Source organism: Oryctolagus cuniculus, chromosome 7, assembly GCF_051225735.1.
Source record: "Oryctolagus cuniculus isolate XC-2025 breed Fujian yellow rabbit chromosome 7, ASM5122573v1, whole genome shotgun sequence".
Taxonomy (NCBI): Eukaryota; Metazoa; Chordata; class Mammalia; order Lagomorpha; family Leporidae; genus Oryctolagus; species Oryctolagus cuniculus.
In genome coordinates, this window is record NC_142873.1 from 116,836,826 (window position 1) to 116,857,218 (window position 20,393).

Below are 20,393 nucleotides of genomic sequence, written 5' to 3' on the forward strand. Positions count from 1 at the left end.
GAAACATACTGACAAGTCATAGCTGAAATTTCAGTGAGACCAAGGGAGGAGGATGCCTTGGTGAGAACTAGACAGGGAGAAAGTGGGGAGCAGTCCAAACTGAAGAGATTAGGGAAACTGGCCCCTGCTCCTTGCCAGAGATCATACCCAACATTTTATAAGCATTACCTCCATTCATTCCTTGATGAGCTTGTTTTACCTGGCTGAAGGCTGGAGATGGTGAATCAAGGAAGATAGGCAGGCTGCAACAGCCTCTGCACTCCTGGAGCCTGACCCTAGAGACTTGACCAGGAGTCAAAGGTACAGACAATTGCTCTGAGCACTTCTCTTTAGAGCACAGCGAAAATCCTCAGGGAGTCTTCAGAGGAGGCTGGAAGGGGAGGTTGAGTCAGATTCCCCTGAAGTCTCTACCCTGGTACTGATAGTTACTGCTACCTGTGTTTCTTGTAATCAGACTGGTGACCCATTTATTTGGACCTGAGTCCCAGTGAAATCCAGAAAGGGCTAAGTCTATTGTCAAACACAGGAAAATGGACGGAGTGAGTTCCCTTTTAGCCCATGGGCATGTTTCCTTGCCTCTTTCAGACTATTCTCTGAATGATGTCCAAGCCTGTGCCAAAAATGATTTTAAACTTGGTGCTGCCATTGAAGAAGTCTATGTCAGCCTGGGGGTGTCAACGAGCAAATGCCGCGGTATCCTGAATGAAATAAAAGGTGAGTGGAAAGACATGTGTCTTCTCTGCTTATAATCGCTACTGCCTGCTATCCATGTGTCTCATTTTTTTCTCTAAGCTAAATATTGCGTATTCCAAAGCATTTCAAGTATAATAATTGTTCCAATAAAAATTCATTAAGGTCCTATATTGTGTGAATGTACAAAAATGAATAAGATTAAATCCTTGTCCTCAAACTACATACATGAAGTGGCAAACCACTGTAAAGGCTACAGCCAAGCCACGGCCACTGTGGAGGACCAGGGTTCCTAGGGAAGAAAGTAAGGGAGGTACAACCTGAAGAGCAAGGTGCCAAGGTTTCTTTTCAAAAGGAAAACACAATCTAACAATGTCGGTTTCTTCTGGGGACTTGGAATCAGTGTGGCTAGAGGTGAGATGCTGGGGAAGGAGGCAGGGGAAGGGGCTAGTTCTTCCCTGAGATTACGAGTGATAAGGAAACTAGAAAAGTAGGTGAAACCACAAGTCATGCAGAAGAGTCCAAAGGGCAGAAAAGATCAGCCCTGAGGTGTGGACTGAAACCAAGGTGGAGAGCCATGTGTCTGGAGCAGGAAACTTGGAAACCATACAAGGAAGCCAGGAATCATACAGCAAGTGCAGTAGGAAGGAGACTGAGCAATAAGACTCTGCTCCCTTACCCCCTTCTGCGCTCCAAGCAGCTCTGCCTTTATCTGCTCCACCTGCTGGGCTTGTGGCTGGAATTCCGTGAGAGTTCAGTAGCTGAAACAGCATAGCAACAAAAAATCAACTGCTGCTCTAGAACAACCTCTTGTGTTTGTGACTTGTCAATACTGCTGTTGGCTCATCCTAGTGGGAGGAGGGGGACTGAAGGATGTATTATATATCAGGAGGTATGCATAAATACTTAAAACAGAAGTACTCTTTAGAACAGACCTGTAAGTTACCCCCACCCCATCCCAGTCCAGGTCACTAAACAGAACTTACCCAGCACCCAGAACCCCTTTGCTGATTGTAACGATTCCTTCCCTTTTTAAGGTAACTGCTATCCCAACTTCTGTAGGCCCTTTACAATTTTTCATTTATTTGTATGAAAAGCAGAGAGAGGGATGGAGGGAAGGAGGGAGACGAGAGACAGAGAGAGTGAAAGTGAGAGAGAGAAAGAGAAAGAGACAGAGAAATCTTCCGTTCACTAGTGTACTTCCCAAAGGCCTACGACAGCCAGGGCAGGGGCAAGCTGAAGCCATGAGCCCAGAACTCCATCTGGGTCTCCCTGTGGGTGACAGGGACTCAAGTACTTGAGCCATCACCTGCTGCCTCCCAGAGCACATTCACAAGAAGCTGTAATGGAGATGGAGCCAGTATTCAAACCCAGACATTCTGTTATAGGATGCAAGTGTCCCAATACACAGTTTAATAGCTGTACAAATGTCTTTGGTTCTTCATAGTTTCCACCTGTATGTATCACCAACCAATATGCTTTGGGTTGCTTGGTTTTGGACTCTATAAGGGTGGAATGCAATCTTTCATTTTGTATTCAGCACTGTGTTTTTGTGTACAACAGTAGTTAGTTCACTTTCATTGCTGCATAGTATTTCAGTGGGTGAATGTGTCACTTCTTTTTTTGCTCATTCTACTGTTGATGCATATTTCAGTTGTTTCTCCCTTTAAGCAGTCATAACCAGTGCTGCTAGGAACATCTTCCATAGTCATCTGTATACACAGGCAAGTGTTTCTCCAGGGAATATACTCAGGCGTGGAATTGCTGGGTTGTCAAGGTTGTGCTTTTTCCACTTGACTAGATAATGCCAACCTGCATTTGAAAATGGTTGTACCAGTTTGCACTCTTACCAGCAGTATACAAAGCTCCCATTTTTATGGTGCTCAGGTGCTATCAACTTGTTGATGGGGAACCATTTGACACAAGTTCTTTTGGCATTGGACACACAGTATCCACTGTTCAGTGAGCTGAGCTCAGTCTTTGTAATTTTCCCCATTGTTGTCATATGGGACAAAGAAGGGACATCGCTTAGGCCTGGGTGTGGCTGCCTGGGTAAGAAACTCCAACTTCCTCAAATTTCTTAGCTGCTAAATTGAGATTACATAGTTAAAGATGAAATGAGTATAAGCAGGCACAATACTTGCATGGGTGATGATCATAAAAAAACCAATAAGTATTAGCTGTTCTCATACCCGTTACTTTTTATATGGATTAGAAGATCCACAAGGGGCTGGCACCATGGCTCAATAGGTTAATCCTCTGCCTGCGGTGCCGGCACCCCGGGTTCTAGTCCCGGTCAGGGCAACGGATTCTGTCCCGGTTGCCCCTCTTCCAGTCCAGCTCTGTGCTATGTCCCGGAATTGCAGTGGAGGATGGCTCAAGTCCTTGGGCCCTGCACCCGCATGGGCTTTGGATCAAGTCCTTGGGCCCTGCACCTGGCTCCTGGCTTTGGATCAACTTGGTGCGCCGGCCGCAGCGCACTGGCCACAGTGGCCATTGGAGGGTGAACCAATGGGAACGGAAGACCTTTCTCTCTGTCTCTCTGTCTCTCTCTCTCACTGTCCACTCTGCCTGTCCAAAAAAAAAAAAAAAAATCCACAAGGTAAAAGGGAATGCACAGATGAGAAAAATAAAATAAAGTCCCATATGTAAATGTTCTATCTGAGACCACAGACTAGAAAAGTTGCTGAGGGTCAGGCCAGGTCAAGGGGTACAGGGTGATGGGTGTGTGCAGATAAATCTGGTCTCTGTCCAATGAGCTCCACCTTGTTCTGCTCTCTGAGCATGCAATTAGACACCATGGGGTAAGCTTCCCTTTGACTCATGGGCCAGGCCTGCCTTGCAGGCAGGGAAGTGTCCTCTCTCCCCACATCTCCCAGGTAGGCTCAGTGAATACCATGATAACCTGATCACTGTCTGGGCTGCAATGAATTATGTGAAAATAGATCTTTGATGACATGCCAGCCTTCTGTGTCCATTCCAGACCGCAACAAAAGGGACACCATGGTGCAAGACTTGGTGGTCCTTGTTCGAGGTGGGGCAAGTGAGCACATCACCGCCTTGGCGTACAGTGATCTGCCGACGGCAGACCTGATGCAGGAGTGGGGAGACGCCGTGCAGTACAACCCAGCCATCATTAAAATCAAGGTATGCACAACGGCCCTACTGTCCTTGCCTTTACTGAGAACATGGCCCCCAAGGGCCTACTGTGAGGACGGAGATCAGTAAGATCTCAAGGCACATAGGTCATAGTAAACTATGTATACAGAATGGATTCTTTTTTTTTTTTTTTTTTTTTTTTTTTTTTTTGACAGGCAGAGTGGACAGTGGGAGAGAGAGACAGAGAGAAAGGTCTTCCTTTGCCGTTGGTTCACCCTCCAATGGCCGCCGCTGCAGCCGGCGCACCGCGCTGATCCGATGGCAGGAGCCAGCAGCCAGGTGCTTTTTCCTGGTCTCCCATGGGGTGCAGAGCCCAAGCACCTGGGCCATCCTCCACTGCACTCCCTGGCCACAGCAGAGAGCTGGCCTGGAAGAGGGGCAACCGGGACAGAATCCGGCACCCTGACCGGGACTAGAACCCGGTGTGCCGGCGCCGCAAGGTGGAGGATTAGCCTATTGAGCCACGGCGCCGGCTTAGAATGGATTCTAATGCACTACTTAGGACTACCTGGAGACTCCTGGCTTCCTCCCTCTTTGTCCCCCATGTTGCTAAAGAAAATTAATTGCCAGCTTCTAAGACTAGCCCTCTTCCATTAATATTCTTTCCATTTCCTGATAGAAGCCTGCATTCAGCTATTTGTTCATTTAAACACTCATGCATTCAACCAACCAACAGTTGGTAAGTTCCTGCTCAGTGATAGGGAGTAAGGCACAGAGTAGGAAACAAAGAGGCATGCAAGAAGCAAAACCAAGATCTGGGATGGATGGTGAGAGCCACCTTTTTGTAACCACCTTACAGGACAGGATGTGGCATCATGGCAATGACGAACATGCTTGGAGCCCCTGCACTGGTCATGACAGTCTGCCATGAACTCCAGGAAAGTTATTTCACTGAACCCTCACAATCATCTGCAAATTAAGTATTTATCTCCATGGTGTGGCTGTTAAAAATCAACAGTCAGAGAACTTACATTCATCTGTGGCTGCTTGAGTCTCTACTAGGTCCAGACGGGAGATTTGACTTGTTCCTTCCCCTCTAGATTTTCCTCTGGGTTTAGTGAATCATTTAAAAAAAAGTGACCCTAACCACCTGTCACCCAAGCGAGAGTTTTGAAACCTTTAACTAACAAGACTTTGTTCAATGAGATTGTCACACACATCAGCGATGGTTGGCCTTTGCCTCTGTGGACTTCTGCACAACATCTCCAGCAATCCTACACATCCTCCTCCTGCCAGTGTCTGCATAGTCATGGATGGGCCCTGCCCCTGAGATGCCCCCTTGCAGTCAAGTGAGGGACCAGAGCTCTGAAGAGAGATGCTTCTGTCTCTGACCCTGAACATTTGCCACAGTGTCTTTTTTTAAAAGATTTATTTTGTTTATTTAAAAGATAGAGTTACAGAGAGAGGTAGAGCCAGAGAGAGAGAGAGAGAGAGAGAGGTCTTCCATCCACTGGTTCACTCCCCAAATGACAGCAAGAGCCAGAGCTGAGCTGATCCAAAGACAGGAGCCAGGAGCTTCTTCTGGGTCTCCCATATGAGTGCAGGGGCCCAAGGACTTGGGCCATCTTCTATTGCTTTCCCAGGCTGAAGCAGAGAGTTGTATAGGAAGTGGAGCAGCTGGGACTTGAACCAGTGCCCATATGGGATACCGGTGCTGTAGGCCAGGGCTTTAACCCACTGCAGCATAGCACTGGCCCCATCCACAGTTTCTTTGTGCGTCAAATGAAGAGTTTCAACAGGACAACATAGTTGCCATCGAAGTCCTCCCCTCTGCACTTACTCAGTAGTAGTTCTTAGGGTACAGTTTCTGGCAAGCAAGAGATAGATAAAGGTAGCCATGGGGCAGGAAGCTCTAGAAGAACCTGGGCTTGATGCTACGGTAATATTGGTTGGTATCACAGATGGTCCTGGAAGAGAACAAAGAGTTCAGGGAGCAGAAAGATCTCCGGTCTTCATTTTATTGAGATTTATTGTATTAATCTTGGTTGGTTTTTGTTTGTTTGTTTGTTTTTTAGCTAAGAAGAAAGAGAATGCCCTGGTTACTCAGATAGGTTGCATATGTCAGCCTAGGTACTGGGAATGTCAAGTGCCAAGCATGTGTTGCCTTGTGGGGTGTGTCGGAGAATCAGAGGTTCTCAGGAGCTGCAGGAGCAAGGCAGGAAAGAGTGTTGTAGGTTTTCATGCACCTGTGTACCTCTTTAGCCTGTGTTGCAAATTCATCCTTTGCTGTTCCACCTTTTGATACACTCATTCTGGCAAGAGAAAGCTGCAGATGTCTTCCCGTTGTCTCAGCCTAATCCCTCTTTGCAGAGCCAGCTTGCCAGGTAGCTGGGGCGGTGATTGCTTTTCAGGACAGCAGAAGCCACTAGAAGAGTAATCGCTAGATCTAAGGCTGGAGTGTATAAACCAGTCTCTAAGATCAAGACTTGGAACATGATTTTATAGAAGCAAAATTGGTAGGGAAGGGGATCCCAGAAGAAGCCATTCACATTGTTTACTGGTAAATTTTAAACATCAAGAAATGGATCTTTGTTCAGTGATGGACATGTAAAGAGATTTTTGAACACAAAAGGTTGCTATCATGTTTGAGATGCTGAAAATGAACATCCGTTTAATAAAATGGAAAAACAGAAGTAAATTGTATGATGCATTTGCTCTGGGATTGTAATAAAATTCAAGAAAATGAGGAATTTATAAAATGGGAAAATTGCAGCTAAGATGTTTAGACCCTAATCAGACGAAAAGGAAGTGGCTGAGTATAGGAAACCAACAGCAAAATAGAATTAAAACTTCCATTGGAAACTATAAAGGACAGAATTGGCCCTGCGGAAAATTGAGTCAGCGAGGTGAAAGGTGCTGTAAAAACGTTCATATACAGAAGCAAAAGACAAAGAGATTGAAGCAATGAAGGGATAGAGTACAGGGGAGGAAATCTAAGAGGCTTCTTATCGAGAAAGAGACGAGATTAAATGTGAAGATGCATTAATCAGGAGTTTCCCTGAGCTGATAATGCAAAGTGAACAGCTCATTGAAAACCAGGCAAAAACACGGACGCAAAACCATCCAGAAACACACCCTGGTGCAAGGTTTTACCTTGTTGTAGCGATCAAATCCTGCAGGAATAAAAGTCAAATTGGCTTCTTTGCAATATAAAATGTCTGCAGACAATGGGGTGAGAAGCACCAGGACTTGAAGGAAAAGCCTGTGGCCCAGAGAAAGGACCCCTACGAGTGAAGACACCAAAGATGCTTTGCTTTGCAGAGGTGCAGGAGGCACAGGGCAGGGCTGTGGGTTCAGCAAAGGACAAAACAGCATAGCCAGTCGAAGCCCAATTGCAGATACATGAGGAATTGTCTTCTAGGATAAGCAAATCCGATACTGGACAGGGCACACTTACGCAAATGTGATTTGTTGTTTATGGCATTCAAGTGTCACTGCTTTTTACTGGTAATTCTAGCCACAGATTCTATCACCTATGTCCATTTCTATACCAATCAGAGTAGCAACATGTGGGATGGGGCCTTGGGGGCTGAAGAAGCTGGTGAACAGTCTCACACTGAGGTCGGGATGGCCACATGTGGCAGAGAAGCAAACCTCAAATCATAGTCGTTTAGTACAACAGGAGTTGTTCTCAACCCTACAACAGATCCCAAGTCTTTTGGCTTCACTCCATGTAGTCACTCAGGGATCCAGACCACAGGGCTTGGTCTTGGCGTGTGCTCCCAATATGACCACAGCAGTTATCAGGGAGTGAGTCTGATTACCTGACTCCACCATGAAGTTTCACCTGGAAGGGACACTCTCTTCCACCCACCTTTCACTGGCCAGAACAAGGAGGGCAGGAACTGTGGCTTTGCCCTGCATCCCAAAAGAGAAGCAGCTATAATCCTTAGCCAAGAGTAATAAGAATCTGTACACCTTTCTAAAACCAAATTACTCTGACAATGTAGAGAGGTTAAAGATACAAAGGCTGTGGTAGCACCTGCCTGGTAAGACAATGTTGGATCTGGACCAAGAGATCTCACGCCCAAAGGTAAACTGAAGAATAATTAAATGGCAGACAACACACCCCAAGGAAATAACTTTGCCAAGTGAAATTCTTAGTATGTGAGGGAAGATGCAATTGATGAGACAGGAACATCTCAAAGGAAATGGACAACCCTCCATTGCCTTAAATATGGAATAAATATATTCAAATGTTTACAATTAATACATTTATTTATTGAAAAAGTTAATGTAATGAGTAAGTTATTTTAGATCTATTAAATTTGTTGATTTATTTATTAAAAATTTGACAAATGTTTGACTTCCCTAGTAATAAAAATTATAATCAAATTAATGCAATATTAATTTTACCTCCTAAGTTGACAATGATTAAAAGTCTATGTTAAGGCCGGTGCCACGGCTCACTAGGATAATCCTCCACCTTGCGGCGCTGGCACACCAGGTTCTAGTCCCGGTCAGGGCGCCGGATTCTGTCCCGGTTGCCCCTCTTCCAGGCCAGCCCTCTGCTGTGGCCAGGGAGTGCAGTGGAGGATGGCCCAGGTGCTTGGGCCCTGCACCCCATGGGAGACCAGGAAAAGCACCTGGCTCCTGGCTCCTGCCATCGGATCAGCGCGGTGCGCTGGCCGCAGCGCACCGTCCGCGGTGGCCATTGGAGGGTGAACCAACGGCAAAAGGAAGACCTTTCTCTCTGTCTCTCTCTCCCACTGTCCACTCTGCCTGTCAAAAAAAAAAAAAAAAATAGCACTGAGAGGGAAAAGATTGGACACTTTTGTAAAATGGGGTGGGGATATAATTTGTTACAATTCTTTAGGAAAATAATTTAAGCAGATATACCCAAACCACTAAAAATATTCCTAGTTTTTGATCTAATGACTGACTCCAAATACAAGAATCTACTGAAGAAACTATTCGAAAAGTTGATAAAGAAGTACACAGAAAGACGTGTTGTCTTATTTGTAGTAGTGAAAGGGAAAGAAGCCAAGGAAATAGTTAAAGGCCTGACCAGGGACCAGCTGAGCACACGGCAGTCACCCACACAGCAGGGTCCTCTGAAGCCCCAGAAAACCATTCTATCAAAGCAGAGTCAGACCTGGGAGACATGCACCTGTGATGATATCAAAGTGGAAAAAAATGGGGTGTAGAACCACACCTGTGCCCTGACTTCATGGAAATATCTCTTTATCCATCTACCTAAAAATACAGATTGAAAGAAGACAAATTCCAATGCCAGCAGTTCCAATCCTTCCCCACCCTTACTGGCCAGGTGATTTTTGTCAATGGACTGACGTTTGCTGAGCCTCAGCTTTTCCCTCTGCACAATGGGGGAACACAGACTGCTTGACTCATCAGATGCTCATGAAGATGGACAGAGGTGTGATCAGGGACGTATTCAGTTCAGCTGCTCCCTACTGCCAGCTGTGGCAGCAGCTGTGTTACTTTGTAAGGACCCTCCAGCCCACCACAGAGAACTGCAGAGGTTCCACAGAGACTGCCCAGGTCTTTCGGCAGCATGTTTTCACAAAGGCAGGTGTGCCAAGGGTCACTAATGGTTAGGACTGTGTGGACTCGAGAGAGACATAGGAAGAGAGAGGAAGTGTGAAGTGGGAGATAAAGGAAAGCTGAAGGAAGAAAGAAAAGAAAAGAGAGGAAAGCCAAGGGTGGGAGCATCGGGCACACACACTTCTGCAGAAAGAGGGCTACAGAGCCGTGAGAAGCTGCAGCTGAATTCCAAGGAGAATCATGGTCAGCGAAACTTAGAGATCCCTGGGATAGAAGTTGGGAATAGGAATAATCTCTTGGCTTTTTTTTTTAATTCTAGTGTTTATTTAAAAGAGTTATATATGGAGAGGGTAAGAAAGAGGTCTTCCATCCGCTGGTTCACTCCCCAAAAGGCCCTGATGGCCAGGGCTGGTCCAGGCTGAAGCCAGGCACCAAGAACTCCATCCAGGTCTCTCATGTGCGTGTCAGGGGCCCAAGTACTTGGGCCATCTTCCACTGCCTTCCCAGCTGCATTAGCAGGGGAGCTGGATCGGAAGTGGGGTGGTTGAGACTTGAACTGGTGTTCTGATATGGGATGCTGGCACTGAAGGCAGCCGCTTAACCCACTGCACCACAGCATCAGCCCCAATCTGGCTGTTTTTTTTATCAGTTCTTAGTATTAACTGTATTAACTGGTGGGAAATATTTAGGCTTTGGATTACAATCCTGGCAATGCCATTCTTACGAGTTGTGTGACCTTGAACAAGTTACCCAGCCTCACCTGAAAGGGGGGCTGACAATTGCCACCTTGTGAGGGTGAAGTGGGGTCACAGTTGTCAGCTGCTGCACAGCTCCTGAAACGTGCAGCACGTAGAGGTTTAGTGCAGTTCAACTACTGGCTCAGCCTGTTCCCTGGAACAAATCTCAGTGCTGTTAGGAAAAGCCTGGTTAAAGGCAGCCTTTCAAGGTGCTCTGGGGGCGAAAGCTGAGACTGTTGGAGGCCCTCGCCCTTGGTGTAAAGCAGGTTCCCCCTCCTCCCTCCCAGACTCCCTCCCTCTGTGTGGCCAGGGGCTGGACCATTCTGCAAACAGCCTCTGGATCAATTCATTGACCACAAAACGGTGAGACAATGGGACCACCAAGGGGCCTTGCTTTGCCCACTGGAGTGAAGGTCAGCATCACACGCATTAAGAAATGGAAGCAATTTTCTTCCCACTGGAGGCTTCTATTAGGCATGATTGCCTGCATTTACACAGACCCTAAACTCTCCAGGGTTGGCTTAGGGCAGGATCGCAAACAAAATCTGGAGAGGAACCTGGCCCTGGAGCTCAAACTTCAGCCAAGAAAAGCTGAATACTTCTTTTCTCCTCCTCCTCCACATCCTCCTTCTTTTTCTTCTTGAAGATTCACTCATTTCTTTGAAAGGCAGAGCTACAGAGAGAGAGAGAGAGAGAGAGAGAGAGAGATCCTCAATCTGCTGGTTCCTTCCCAAACAGGCTCCAGCAGCCAGGATTGGGCAAGGCGAAAGCTGGGATCCTGGAACTCCATTCAGGTCTCCCATGTGTGTAGCAAGAGCCCAAGCATGCAGGTCTTCTGCTGCTTTCCCAGGTACATTAGCAGAGCACTGGATTGGAAGTGGAACAGCTGGGACTTGAACTGATGCTGTGATGGGGGATCCTGCTGTCGTAGGTGGCAGCTTAATCTGCTACAGCACAATGCCAGTCACAGAGCTGAACATCATTTTTAACTACTTTTTTGGACTGTGCCTCTTGTTTTCTTTTTTTAGATTTATTTATTTATTTGAAAGAGTTACAGGGAGGCAGAGGGAGAGAGATGGAGAGAGAGAGATAGAGAGAGAGAGAGAGAGAGAAAGGTCTTCTATCCACTGGTTCACTCCCCAAATGGCTGCCATGGCCAGATTTGAGTCGATCAGGAGCCAAGAGCTTCTTCCTGGTCTCCCATGTGGGTGCAGGGGCCCAAGCACTTGGGCTATCTTCTACTGGCTTCCCAGGCCATATCAGAGAGTTGGATAGGAAGTGGAGCAGCTGGGACTAGAACTGGTGCCCATATGGGATTCTGGCACTGCAGGCAGTGGCTTTACCTGCTATGCCACCACGCCAGCCCCCTCTGGTTTTTCTAACCTACAAATGACACCACATCCATTTGTGGCTTCTCCCTCTTCAATGCTGGCACATCCAGTGAGCTACCAGTATTTGTTTTTTCCGCTCCTGCATTGCTGACAGCCCGCCTTCTCCTCCATACTTGCTGCCATTGTATCCGTGAGGGCTTATGTCCCCCTTTCATCCATTCATCCTCTTCATTCACTAAGCTGGGGCTGGACCCTGGAGATACAGAGCTGAGCAGCACATAGCTCTGCTCTCCGGGAGCTTACAATCTACGAAAGGAAGGAAAAGAGAGACTTCTACACATTAACAGAATTGAATGACTATAAAGGAGCAATGAAAAACATAGAATTTGCATCAGATGGGTGGTACACACAGTATCCTGTGTATTTGATGGAGCGAAGGAGGGAAGGTGTCCTGTGGTCTTTGGAGGTCAGGAAGAGATTCATTCTTGGATGATGCAAAATTCTTTCCTGGGTTTGGAGGCAGAATGATGGTAGGACAGTACTCCTGAAGTACTTTGAAAGAGGTGAGAGTAAATCACCTCTTCTGTCCCACAAAATACAGAGTTGTCATCCAGTCTTCTCTTCTCTCATCTGCTCCTCTCTCTACTTTCTCTTGCTGCAAGTCACTGGGCTGTACTGTTGCCCCTCAACTTGGGTTATGCGACTTCCTAAGTTGAAAATATCATAAGCTGAAAATGCATTGAATACACAGAACATCAAAGACGAGCCCCACATAGCCCTGTGAGTGGGCTACTCTCCCTCATCATTATAGACCTCATCGCAAGCTGTGGTTCACAGTTGCTGTCCAGCATCCCAGGAGAGTATCCTACAGCACAGCTCTCCCCTGGGAAAAGACCGAAATTCAACACTACACGTGCAGCTTCTATTGAATGCACATCACTTTCCCATCATTGTATAGTGGAAGTAGAAGAATCATAAGCTGACACATTTCAATCTGAGGACAGTCTAGAACCATGTGTTGATGTGCTTGAGACTTGGAATTTTACCCTATTCATTATTTATGCTTAATGCTTAGCAGTTAGTAGACATTCGGTAAGAGTTTGCTGACCTGAACTTGAATGGGCTAATTTGCATATATTGGGCAGATGAAGAGAAGAGAGTGGATGGGGCATGAATCTATGTGCTGTAGCAGCCATTCAATTCCATGTGAACCCACCTGTGGTCTCTGGGTGCCAACTCCCTGCCCATCCCTGTGTGGCCTGACTTTACACTTCCATTTGCCGGGTGTTTTCTCTTGAAATAACTGCTTTTCCTCCCTTCCCAGGTGGAGCCTCTGTATGAACTGGTAACAGCCACAGATGTTGCCTATTCTAGCACAGTGAAGCAGAACATGAGGCAGGCACTGGAGGAGTTCCAGGGGGAAGTCAGCCCCTGCCGCTGTGCTCCCTGCCAAGGGAACGGAGTCCCCGTCCAGAAAGGTACCACTTCCAGGCAGCCGCTGGCTCTTGCAGAGCCACCATCTGGAGGAGGCCGCCTCTGACGCCAACCATTTGCCCACTTCTGTTTCCCAAGGAGTCAGCATGTAGGCCACCAGCAGATAGCACTCTGGCTGCCAAGATGCCCAAGTCCTGGGACCTAAGTAGCACTGGGTGCTAGCTCCATGCTGAGGACAGGAGGAGGCTGAAAGCATGTGGTCTGCAACAGGTGCGGGGATAGACTCAGGGAATCAGTCCCTCCTGGTCAAAGGCAAGGGCTGAGCAGAAGAAACCCTCTGTGTGCTTCCTGACTGATACCTTGTAAGATTTAGGGGTGGCAGAAAAGATGAGCCAGTAGAACTTGACTGCTGACTTCGAGGGTCATATCCAGGGTCACTCTGCGGGCAGGGTACCCTGAAAGAGGTGGAGGCCTAGGAAATCCCGTCCCTGTTGTGATGGGCTTACAAGAGTGATGAAGAGTCTCGTGCAGCACCCAAAGCTGGGCAACAGGAGCTTCTGGTTATAGCAAGTCCCAACCCAGGGAGCCAGCTAGAGTCAGGGCAGAGTCCACACAGCCAGAGCGAGCTCAGCAGAGCTGAGACAGAGGTGTTCTCAGCAAGAAAGATTCCTGTTGCCAGAACTGTATCTCTGGCTTCTCACACAGAGTGGATATGACCAAAGCAGACATAGTGAGACTGTAAGACGTGGATGTTGTGCCAAAAGCCCAATGACCCCTACCGGAGTGGTCAGTTCCATGGGAAGTAGGGTCAACTCATCATGCCCAGATTTCCATCTAGGATGGCTGAATTCCCCTTGCCTGGTATGACATTTAGACCTAGAAGCCGGGCTCCCCCTGAGGCTGCAGCGTGGATGCAAGGGAGAATATGGAAGCAGAGACTGGGGCTCCCAGGATCCCTGGGCCTGATCTGTGAGGGTCAGTCCTATAAAGGGAGTCCCTGTGGTCCAGGTGGGAGAGGCTCTAAGGTGACAAATTACAGATGAACACGATCACAACTGGCCAAGGCAGGATGAGACATCAAGACTAGTGACTTCCCCATTCCTAGAGCTATTCAAGGATAGGCTAGGAATCACTTAAGGTGAAGGAGAGCATCAACGACCACTCATGTCAGTGACCATTGATGTAGCTTCTGACCCCGAAATTTTATAAGCATGAGTCACGTGTGAGCTAACCAGTAAATTTCCTCAACAACTCCATGTAGTTCCCCCACAGTAGCAATAAAAACTCTCTCATGAGCAAAGGATGCCCCAGAAAGGAGTAGATATCCTTGTCACTGGATCTGCTTATTTCAAAGCACTCATCTAACTGTTTGCTTTGCTTTAACCTGATGGAAATTCAGTGAAGTACATGGTTGGGCTCCAGGAGTTATTTGCTTGATGTGCGTGTGCGTGTGCGTGTGCGTGTGTGTATGTGTGTGTGCTTTCATTCTCCCTGCCTTGTCTTTTCAGGATCACGCTGTGACTGTATCTGTCCTGTTGGATTCCAGGGCTCAGCCTGTGAGATCACCTCTCGGAAAAGTAAGGAATCTTCAGGAGCTGGGGAAATCCAGCAAATAATTGCATTATGAACAAGGTGTCAGTGTGGAGTAGGAGGCTCAACACTGTGATGCTGTAGATCCTTCCTGGATGCTGGTTTTGTCTTGAATTATTTTCACAACTAAGGGTGCTTCTTTATACAGGGCCATCCATGCATGGCATTCAGCAATGATTGCCTTCTTTTTTTAGGTAGCAAACTCCTATTCAGCCCTCAAAAGCCAGCACAAAATCATTCTTCTGTAAAAATCCCTCTAGCTGCTACATACCCACCCCCATAGTTAAGTGGAATTATATTACTCCTTGGGTGCCCATGTGGGTCCCCAGGAAACTTTGAATTTGGCTTTCCCACTCTTATTTATTTGTTTATTTGAAGGGCAGAGCAAGTGAAAGAGAGAGAGAGAGAGAGAGAGAGAGGTATTTTCCATCTACTGGTTCACTCCTTAAATGGCTGCAACAGCCAGGGCTGAGCCAGGCCAAAACAAGGTGCCAAAACTCCATCTGAGTCTCCCTCATAGGTGGCAGGGACACTAGTACATGAGCCATCCTCTGCTACTCTCTCAGGTACGTTAGCAGGAATGTTGGGTCAGAAGTAGGGCAGCTGGAACTTGAACAGGTACTCCAAAATGGGATGCCAGCATGGTAGGAGGCAGCTTAACCGATGGCACCACAATGCTGGTCCCTGGATCTGCCACTCTCAGCTTTCAGTAATGCTGCTGTGTTGGGCTTCTGTGTGTGTCTCTCTCCCCTGTGTCTGTGAGTAGGGATCATGAGCCATTTAATTCTGTGTCCTGGGGCACAGCACAGTTGCTGCCCAGTTACACACTCTTGTGTTGAAATAATGAGTGGAAGGCTGGACTATCACAACATCCCTTCCAGAGCTCACAGACCTTTGGCCAGTTTATTATCCAGGAGTTTCAGCCTCTCCCCTTTCTCCCGCTTTCATTCCTCTCTGTGATTTTTCGGTGATACCTTAAAGATGGAAGTGGCATGCCCAATAAAGGAGCAAACATTTATTGTCAATTTTTTTCTGTTCTGGGCACCTTGCTGAGTGCTTGGACTCAGTGTGGGTTCAAATTTCTTCTCCATCATTTAGAATTTTTAAACTTATTTTCATTTTTATTTGAAAGGCAGAGGGGCAAAGAGACACAGAGGGATCTTCCCATCCAATGGTTTACTCTTTAAATGCCTTCGACAGCCAAGGCTGTGCCAGGCCAGAGCCAGGAACCCAAAGCTCCATCCAGGTCTCCCACATGGGTGGCAGGGACCCGAGTACTTGAGCCATCACCTGCTGCCTCTCAGGATGCTTTAGCAGGAGGTTGTCTTGAAATCAGAGGTGTGAGACTCAAATGAGGCACTTTGATATGAGGGGAAGTTATCCCAAGAGTAACCTGAGCGCTGGACCAAGCTCCTGCTCCTCCATCATTTAATACTGTGACCTTGAGCAAGCACATTTTGACCTTTTGGTGCCTCAGTTTCTGCACTTGTTAAGTGAAGATGATCATGTAACCACCTCAGAGTTATCCTGAGATTGTGATGAAATATGTACTTAAATTAACACTAGACACATTGTAAAAGTACAGCAAGCATTGGTTACTTTGTTTTTTACACACACCAGATCCTTTCATTTTCATGATAACCCCAGGAAATAGATGCTATTGATAGTCGCACTTTATGGATGAAGAAACTGATGTTTAATGGGTTGCTAAATTGCCCAATGGTCACACAGTGAGCAAGTCTAGGAAGTCAGGTTCAGGGGCAGTGAGTCTAACTGCACTGCTTTGATTTTAAGGCAGCTCCCTCTGCCCTCAATGGCATCTTCTGCCTCTCCTCCCATATGTCCTGGACCCTGGTGATCTGCCCTAGTGTGAAATCCAGAACTGCTGGGAGGAGACCCTGGAAACCACCCACTGTCATGCTACAAAGGAGCAAACCCATTAACACTACTAATTTATCCAGAGTTACACAGAGAACTAGTGACCAAGCTAGACATGTGATATCTCAAGACGGAAGTAACTGACTATTTGCCAATGTCATCAACAACCTCAAGCAAAAGGCACCTGGCAGGGGGCAGAGAGCACCAGTGTTGGTCGGCACCTCACTGAAAGCACACCGCACTCATGGCAAGCAACACACCTCCCATTTCTTTTCTTTTCTTTCTTTCTTTCTTCCTTCCTTCCTTCCTTCCTTCCTTCCTTCCTTCCTTCCTTCCTTCCTTCCTTCCTTCCTTCCTTCCTTTCTTTCTTTCTTTCTTTCTTTCTTTCTTTCTTTCTTTCTTTTTTTTTTTGCCAGGCAGAGTTAGTGAGAGAGAGAGAGAGAGTTATAGACAGTGAGAGAGAGAGACGGAGAGAAAGGTCTTCCTTTTCCGTTGGTTCACTCCTCAAATGGCCGCTACGGCCAGCGCTGCGCCGATCCGAAGCCAGAAGCCAGGTGCTTCTCCTGGTCTCCCATGGGGTGCAGGGCCCAAGCACTTGGGCCATCCTCCACTGCCTTCCCGGGCCACAGCAGAGAGCTGGTCTGGAAGAGGGGCAACCGGGACAGAATCGGTGCCCCAACTGGGACTAGAACCCAGGGTGACGGCGCTGCAGGTGGAAGATTAACCTAGTGAGCCGCGGCGTTGGCCCCATTTCATAGGCTGAGAAGCAGTGCACCATCCTGCAGCCTGTAGCTGGGAAGCCATTCATTCATTCAGTCACTCATTCATTCATTCAGTCACTCATTCATTCACTAGATGCTTACTGACAGCTTCCCATGGGCCAGCCCAGATGCTGGAGTTTAGTGGTAAACAAACCAGATAGAATCGCTGTTGTCATGGAGCTTGCCCTGTGGAAGACAAGACCAATACCATTTGGAATGTTCCGGAAATGAATTTGAGGTTTCAATTATAACAACTGCTCATGTCTGGAACCAGATTCTGGGGAATGAAGGGAGAGTTAGGAGGCAGAGGAGGCTGGCACTGCGGCTCACTTGGCTAATCCTCCGCCTGTGGCACCAGCACCCGGGATTCTAGTCCCGGTTGGGGCGCCGGATTCTGTCCCAGTTGCCCCTCTTCCAGCTCTCTGCTGTGGCCCAGGAGTGCAGTGGAGGATGGCCCAAGTGCTTGGGCCCTGCACCCGCATGGGAGACCAGGAAGAAGCACCTGGCTCCTGGCTTCGAATTGGTGTAGCGCACCAGCTGTGGCGGCATTTGGGGAGTGAACCAATGGAAGGAAGACCTTTCTCTCTCTCTCTCTCACTGTCTAACTCTGCCTGGCAAAAAAAAAAAAAAAAAAAAAAAAAGGAGGGCAGAGGGACATTCCCTGAGGAAATCACACTTTCAGTGAGAACTGGAAGTTGAATAGTAATTATCAGAGGAATGAAGGAGGGAAGAGTGTTCTAGGCAAGAGGAACAGTGTGTGCAAGGGCCCTGTGGTAGAAGGGAGTACGACAGAGCAACAGCCAGAAAGAAGACAGTGATTGGAGAGGGGAGATCAGAGATTCAGAGTCCCGAAGCCTTTTGGCTTATCCTCCTCACTCCACCCGGTGGGGCACGAGACTATGAAACGGGCTAACTGATGTCTGTTGCCTTGCTTTCTTATAGACGTCCCCATCGATGGGAGGTGGAGTTGCTGGTCTCGCTGGTCTTCATGCTCTGGAGGACAGAAAACAAGACGGCGGCAGTGTAACAATCCAGCTCCTCAAGACGGGGGGAGCCCCTGCTCCGGCCCTGCTTCGGAGACACTGGCCTGTTAGGGAAGCGATTGCTTCCAGCCGATAATATGGGTGGCCTGCACAGGGTGAGAGCTCTAAGTCCCCCCATGAATTCCGGCCAGCTCATCCCCGCATCAGCTCCTGCTGGGCCAGCCCAAATGCAGAAGGCAGTGCCATGGGAGCCGTTTAGCATAACTATGATGGTTTATAAAATGAGTGTTCATTTGAGTAAATAAGTTAAATAAAAACTAGGTGTTCCTTAAGGGCTTCATCCTGTTTGCAGACCTCACTGTGCTCACTCTACCATGGTGTCGCACTCACAGTAACTCCCAGCCTTCTTTAGATGCCTTCTTGGAAGTTGTTCAAGGGTAGTCCCACTACCTAGCAGTGGCTGGCAGAGTCGGCTCCTAAAAATGAAGTCATGGGGAGAGATTAAGTTGTCCTCTGCTTGATGAGCACCTGTTCAATAACAACAGCAGCCAACATTTCCTGGGTGCTTGCTCTGCACCAGCCACCCTTTAAGGGTGCTAATTCATTGCATCCTTGTCACAATCTTATAAAGCAGATGCTCTTATGAGCCCAGTTAAACAGTTGTGGGGACTGCGGCTTAGCACAGTTGGGTGACTCGCCCCAGGCTGGTGGCATTGGAGAGTGGTCCACTGGGTTGCAAGCTTGGACTCTGGAGTTCTGAACTCCTACCAGTGATACCCTCCCGGCCCTTGATCAATGGGCATCTGCTGAACGACGCATTTTTCCTGAAAGAAAAGGTAACAGAAAGTACTCTGTGCGTGTGTGTTACTGACCCATCTCCACGCACTGTCTCCTGAGGAGGAGGGATCCTGATCCCCTCTAGTGCCTCTGATACTACATGGAGGAAGGCTGTGGCTGCACATGTCTGGAGCAGGGGTGGTGGGGCACAGGGTAACTGTGGGGTTTAACAAAGAAGGGACTTGAGTGGGTGCCCAAGGAAGATCCTAAGTTGGAGATAAGAGTCAGGGAGACAGATCACTGCACGAGAGAAAGTTTTACACAGAGACAGAGAAGGTCGTGGCAGAGAAGGCACGGCAAGGAAAATTTCAGCTGACTGGCGGAAGAGCCATGTGCCCTGCATTCCCCCCACTGTCCCCTTGGATGTTGTACACTCTTCTGTGCCCACTCACGCTGTTATGCAGTTCCCATTTAGGGGAAGCACAGGAAAAGGGATTGAAGAGGAGAAGAAGAAGTCAGGTTGATCTCCAGATCACCGAAAATCAAAATATTTTATTTGTTAGATCGTCAAGTGGGCACAAAAGCCCCATTTCCTTCCTGTCTTACCCTCTATTACAACCTCTCAAGATTTTCCTTGCTCTTGGGCACTTCTTGTCTGATTGAAGAACTTTAGATGAATTTGTTGAGCTGAAATCTCAGAGCACGTGGTCGATTCAAAAGTAATTGATTCTTCCTGTTCACTTTACACCCATTTGTTTTCTGCCTGCTCATCTACTTGGAGTTTGATGCTGGGTTTGATGCTGAGACTTTAGCACCACCATGACACCAAAGCTTGGGTCCCTGACACTCACCTATCAGACCCAAGCTCCTTTCTGAAACTGGATCAACGACAACAACAACAACAAAACACACTGGAGGAGCTACTTTGTCACTGTGTCACTGCCCAGGGGTGGTTGCAAGAAGCTTGGTGACTTTGCTCTGCATCCTGCATCCCATGTTCCCCACTATCGGGTTGATGGGTCTGGGCCCTTGTTTGGCTTAATATTATTGCTTTGCTGTCTGCTGTTATTTCAACAGGCTAATCCAATAAGGTTTTATCTCTTTCATTATAGCACGGCTGTATAATTTTCTTGAGTTATAATCTATCTTCTTTTAAGGTTCCCTGGAGATTGGGATGAAGTGTTGTCTTTGGTTGAGGGGGAAGCTCCCACCTAGCCTACAGTCGTGCACGGAAGCCAGTGATGCCAAATTAAATCCTGATTCTCAATCACAGCCACTGCTTCTAATGGGAAATTTGAGTTGATTATGGAGATGACAGCCCAGGTTCATGTTTATTGCATTTAGCAGAGATTGTTTATCCTATTAAATGTGGTCTTGAAGGAGAGACAATTGGATCATGGAGCACCGGTGAATACCCGGGTGACGCCCAGGCACTGTTAAACTGTGCAATAATTATATTCTTATTTGTGGGCTGAACTTTCCCTTGTGGCTCTTTTTGCAAACAAATGCATTTAGGAGGAGGCTGAGACATAATGTAAGAATTAAACA

General features: G+C 47.5%; 1 protein-coding gene across 1 annotated transcript in view; it reads left to right on the forward strand.

The window, feature by feature from the left end:
• The window catches only part of C8B (complement C8 beta chain), a 45,609-nt gene extending 27,211 nt beyond the window's left edge, over positions 1 to 18,398 (forward strand). Inside the window, 5 exon segments of the mRNA NM_001082668.1 lie at positions 586 to 714; positions 3,674 to 3,837; positions 12,747 to 12,900; positions 14,365 to 14,433; positions 18,028 to 18,398. Coding sequence (NP_001076137.1) covers positions 586 to 714; positions 3,674 to 3,837; positions 12,747 to 12,900; positions 14,365 to 14,433; positions 18,028 to 18,179 — 668 coding nt within the window. The 3' untranslated portion in view covers positions 18,180 to 18,398.
• The last annotated feature ends 1,995 nt before the right edge of the window (positions 18,399 to 20,393 follow it).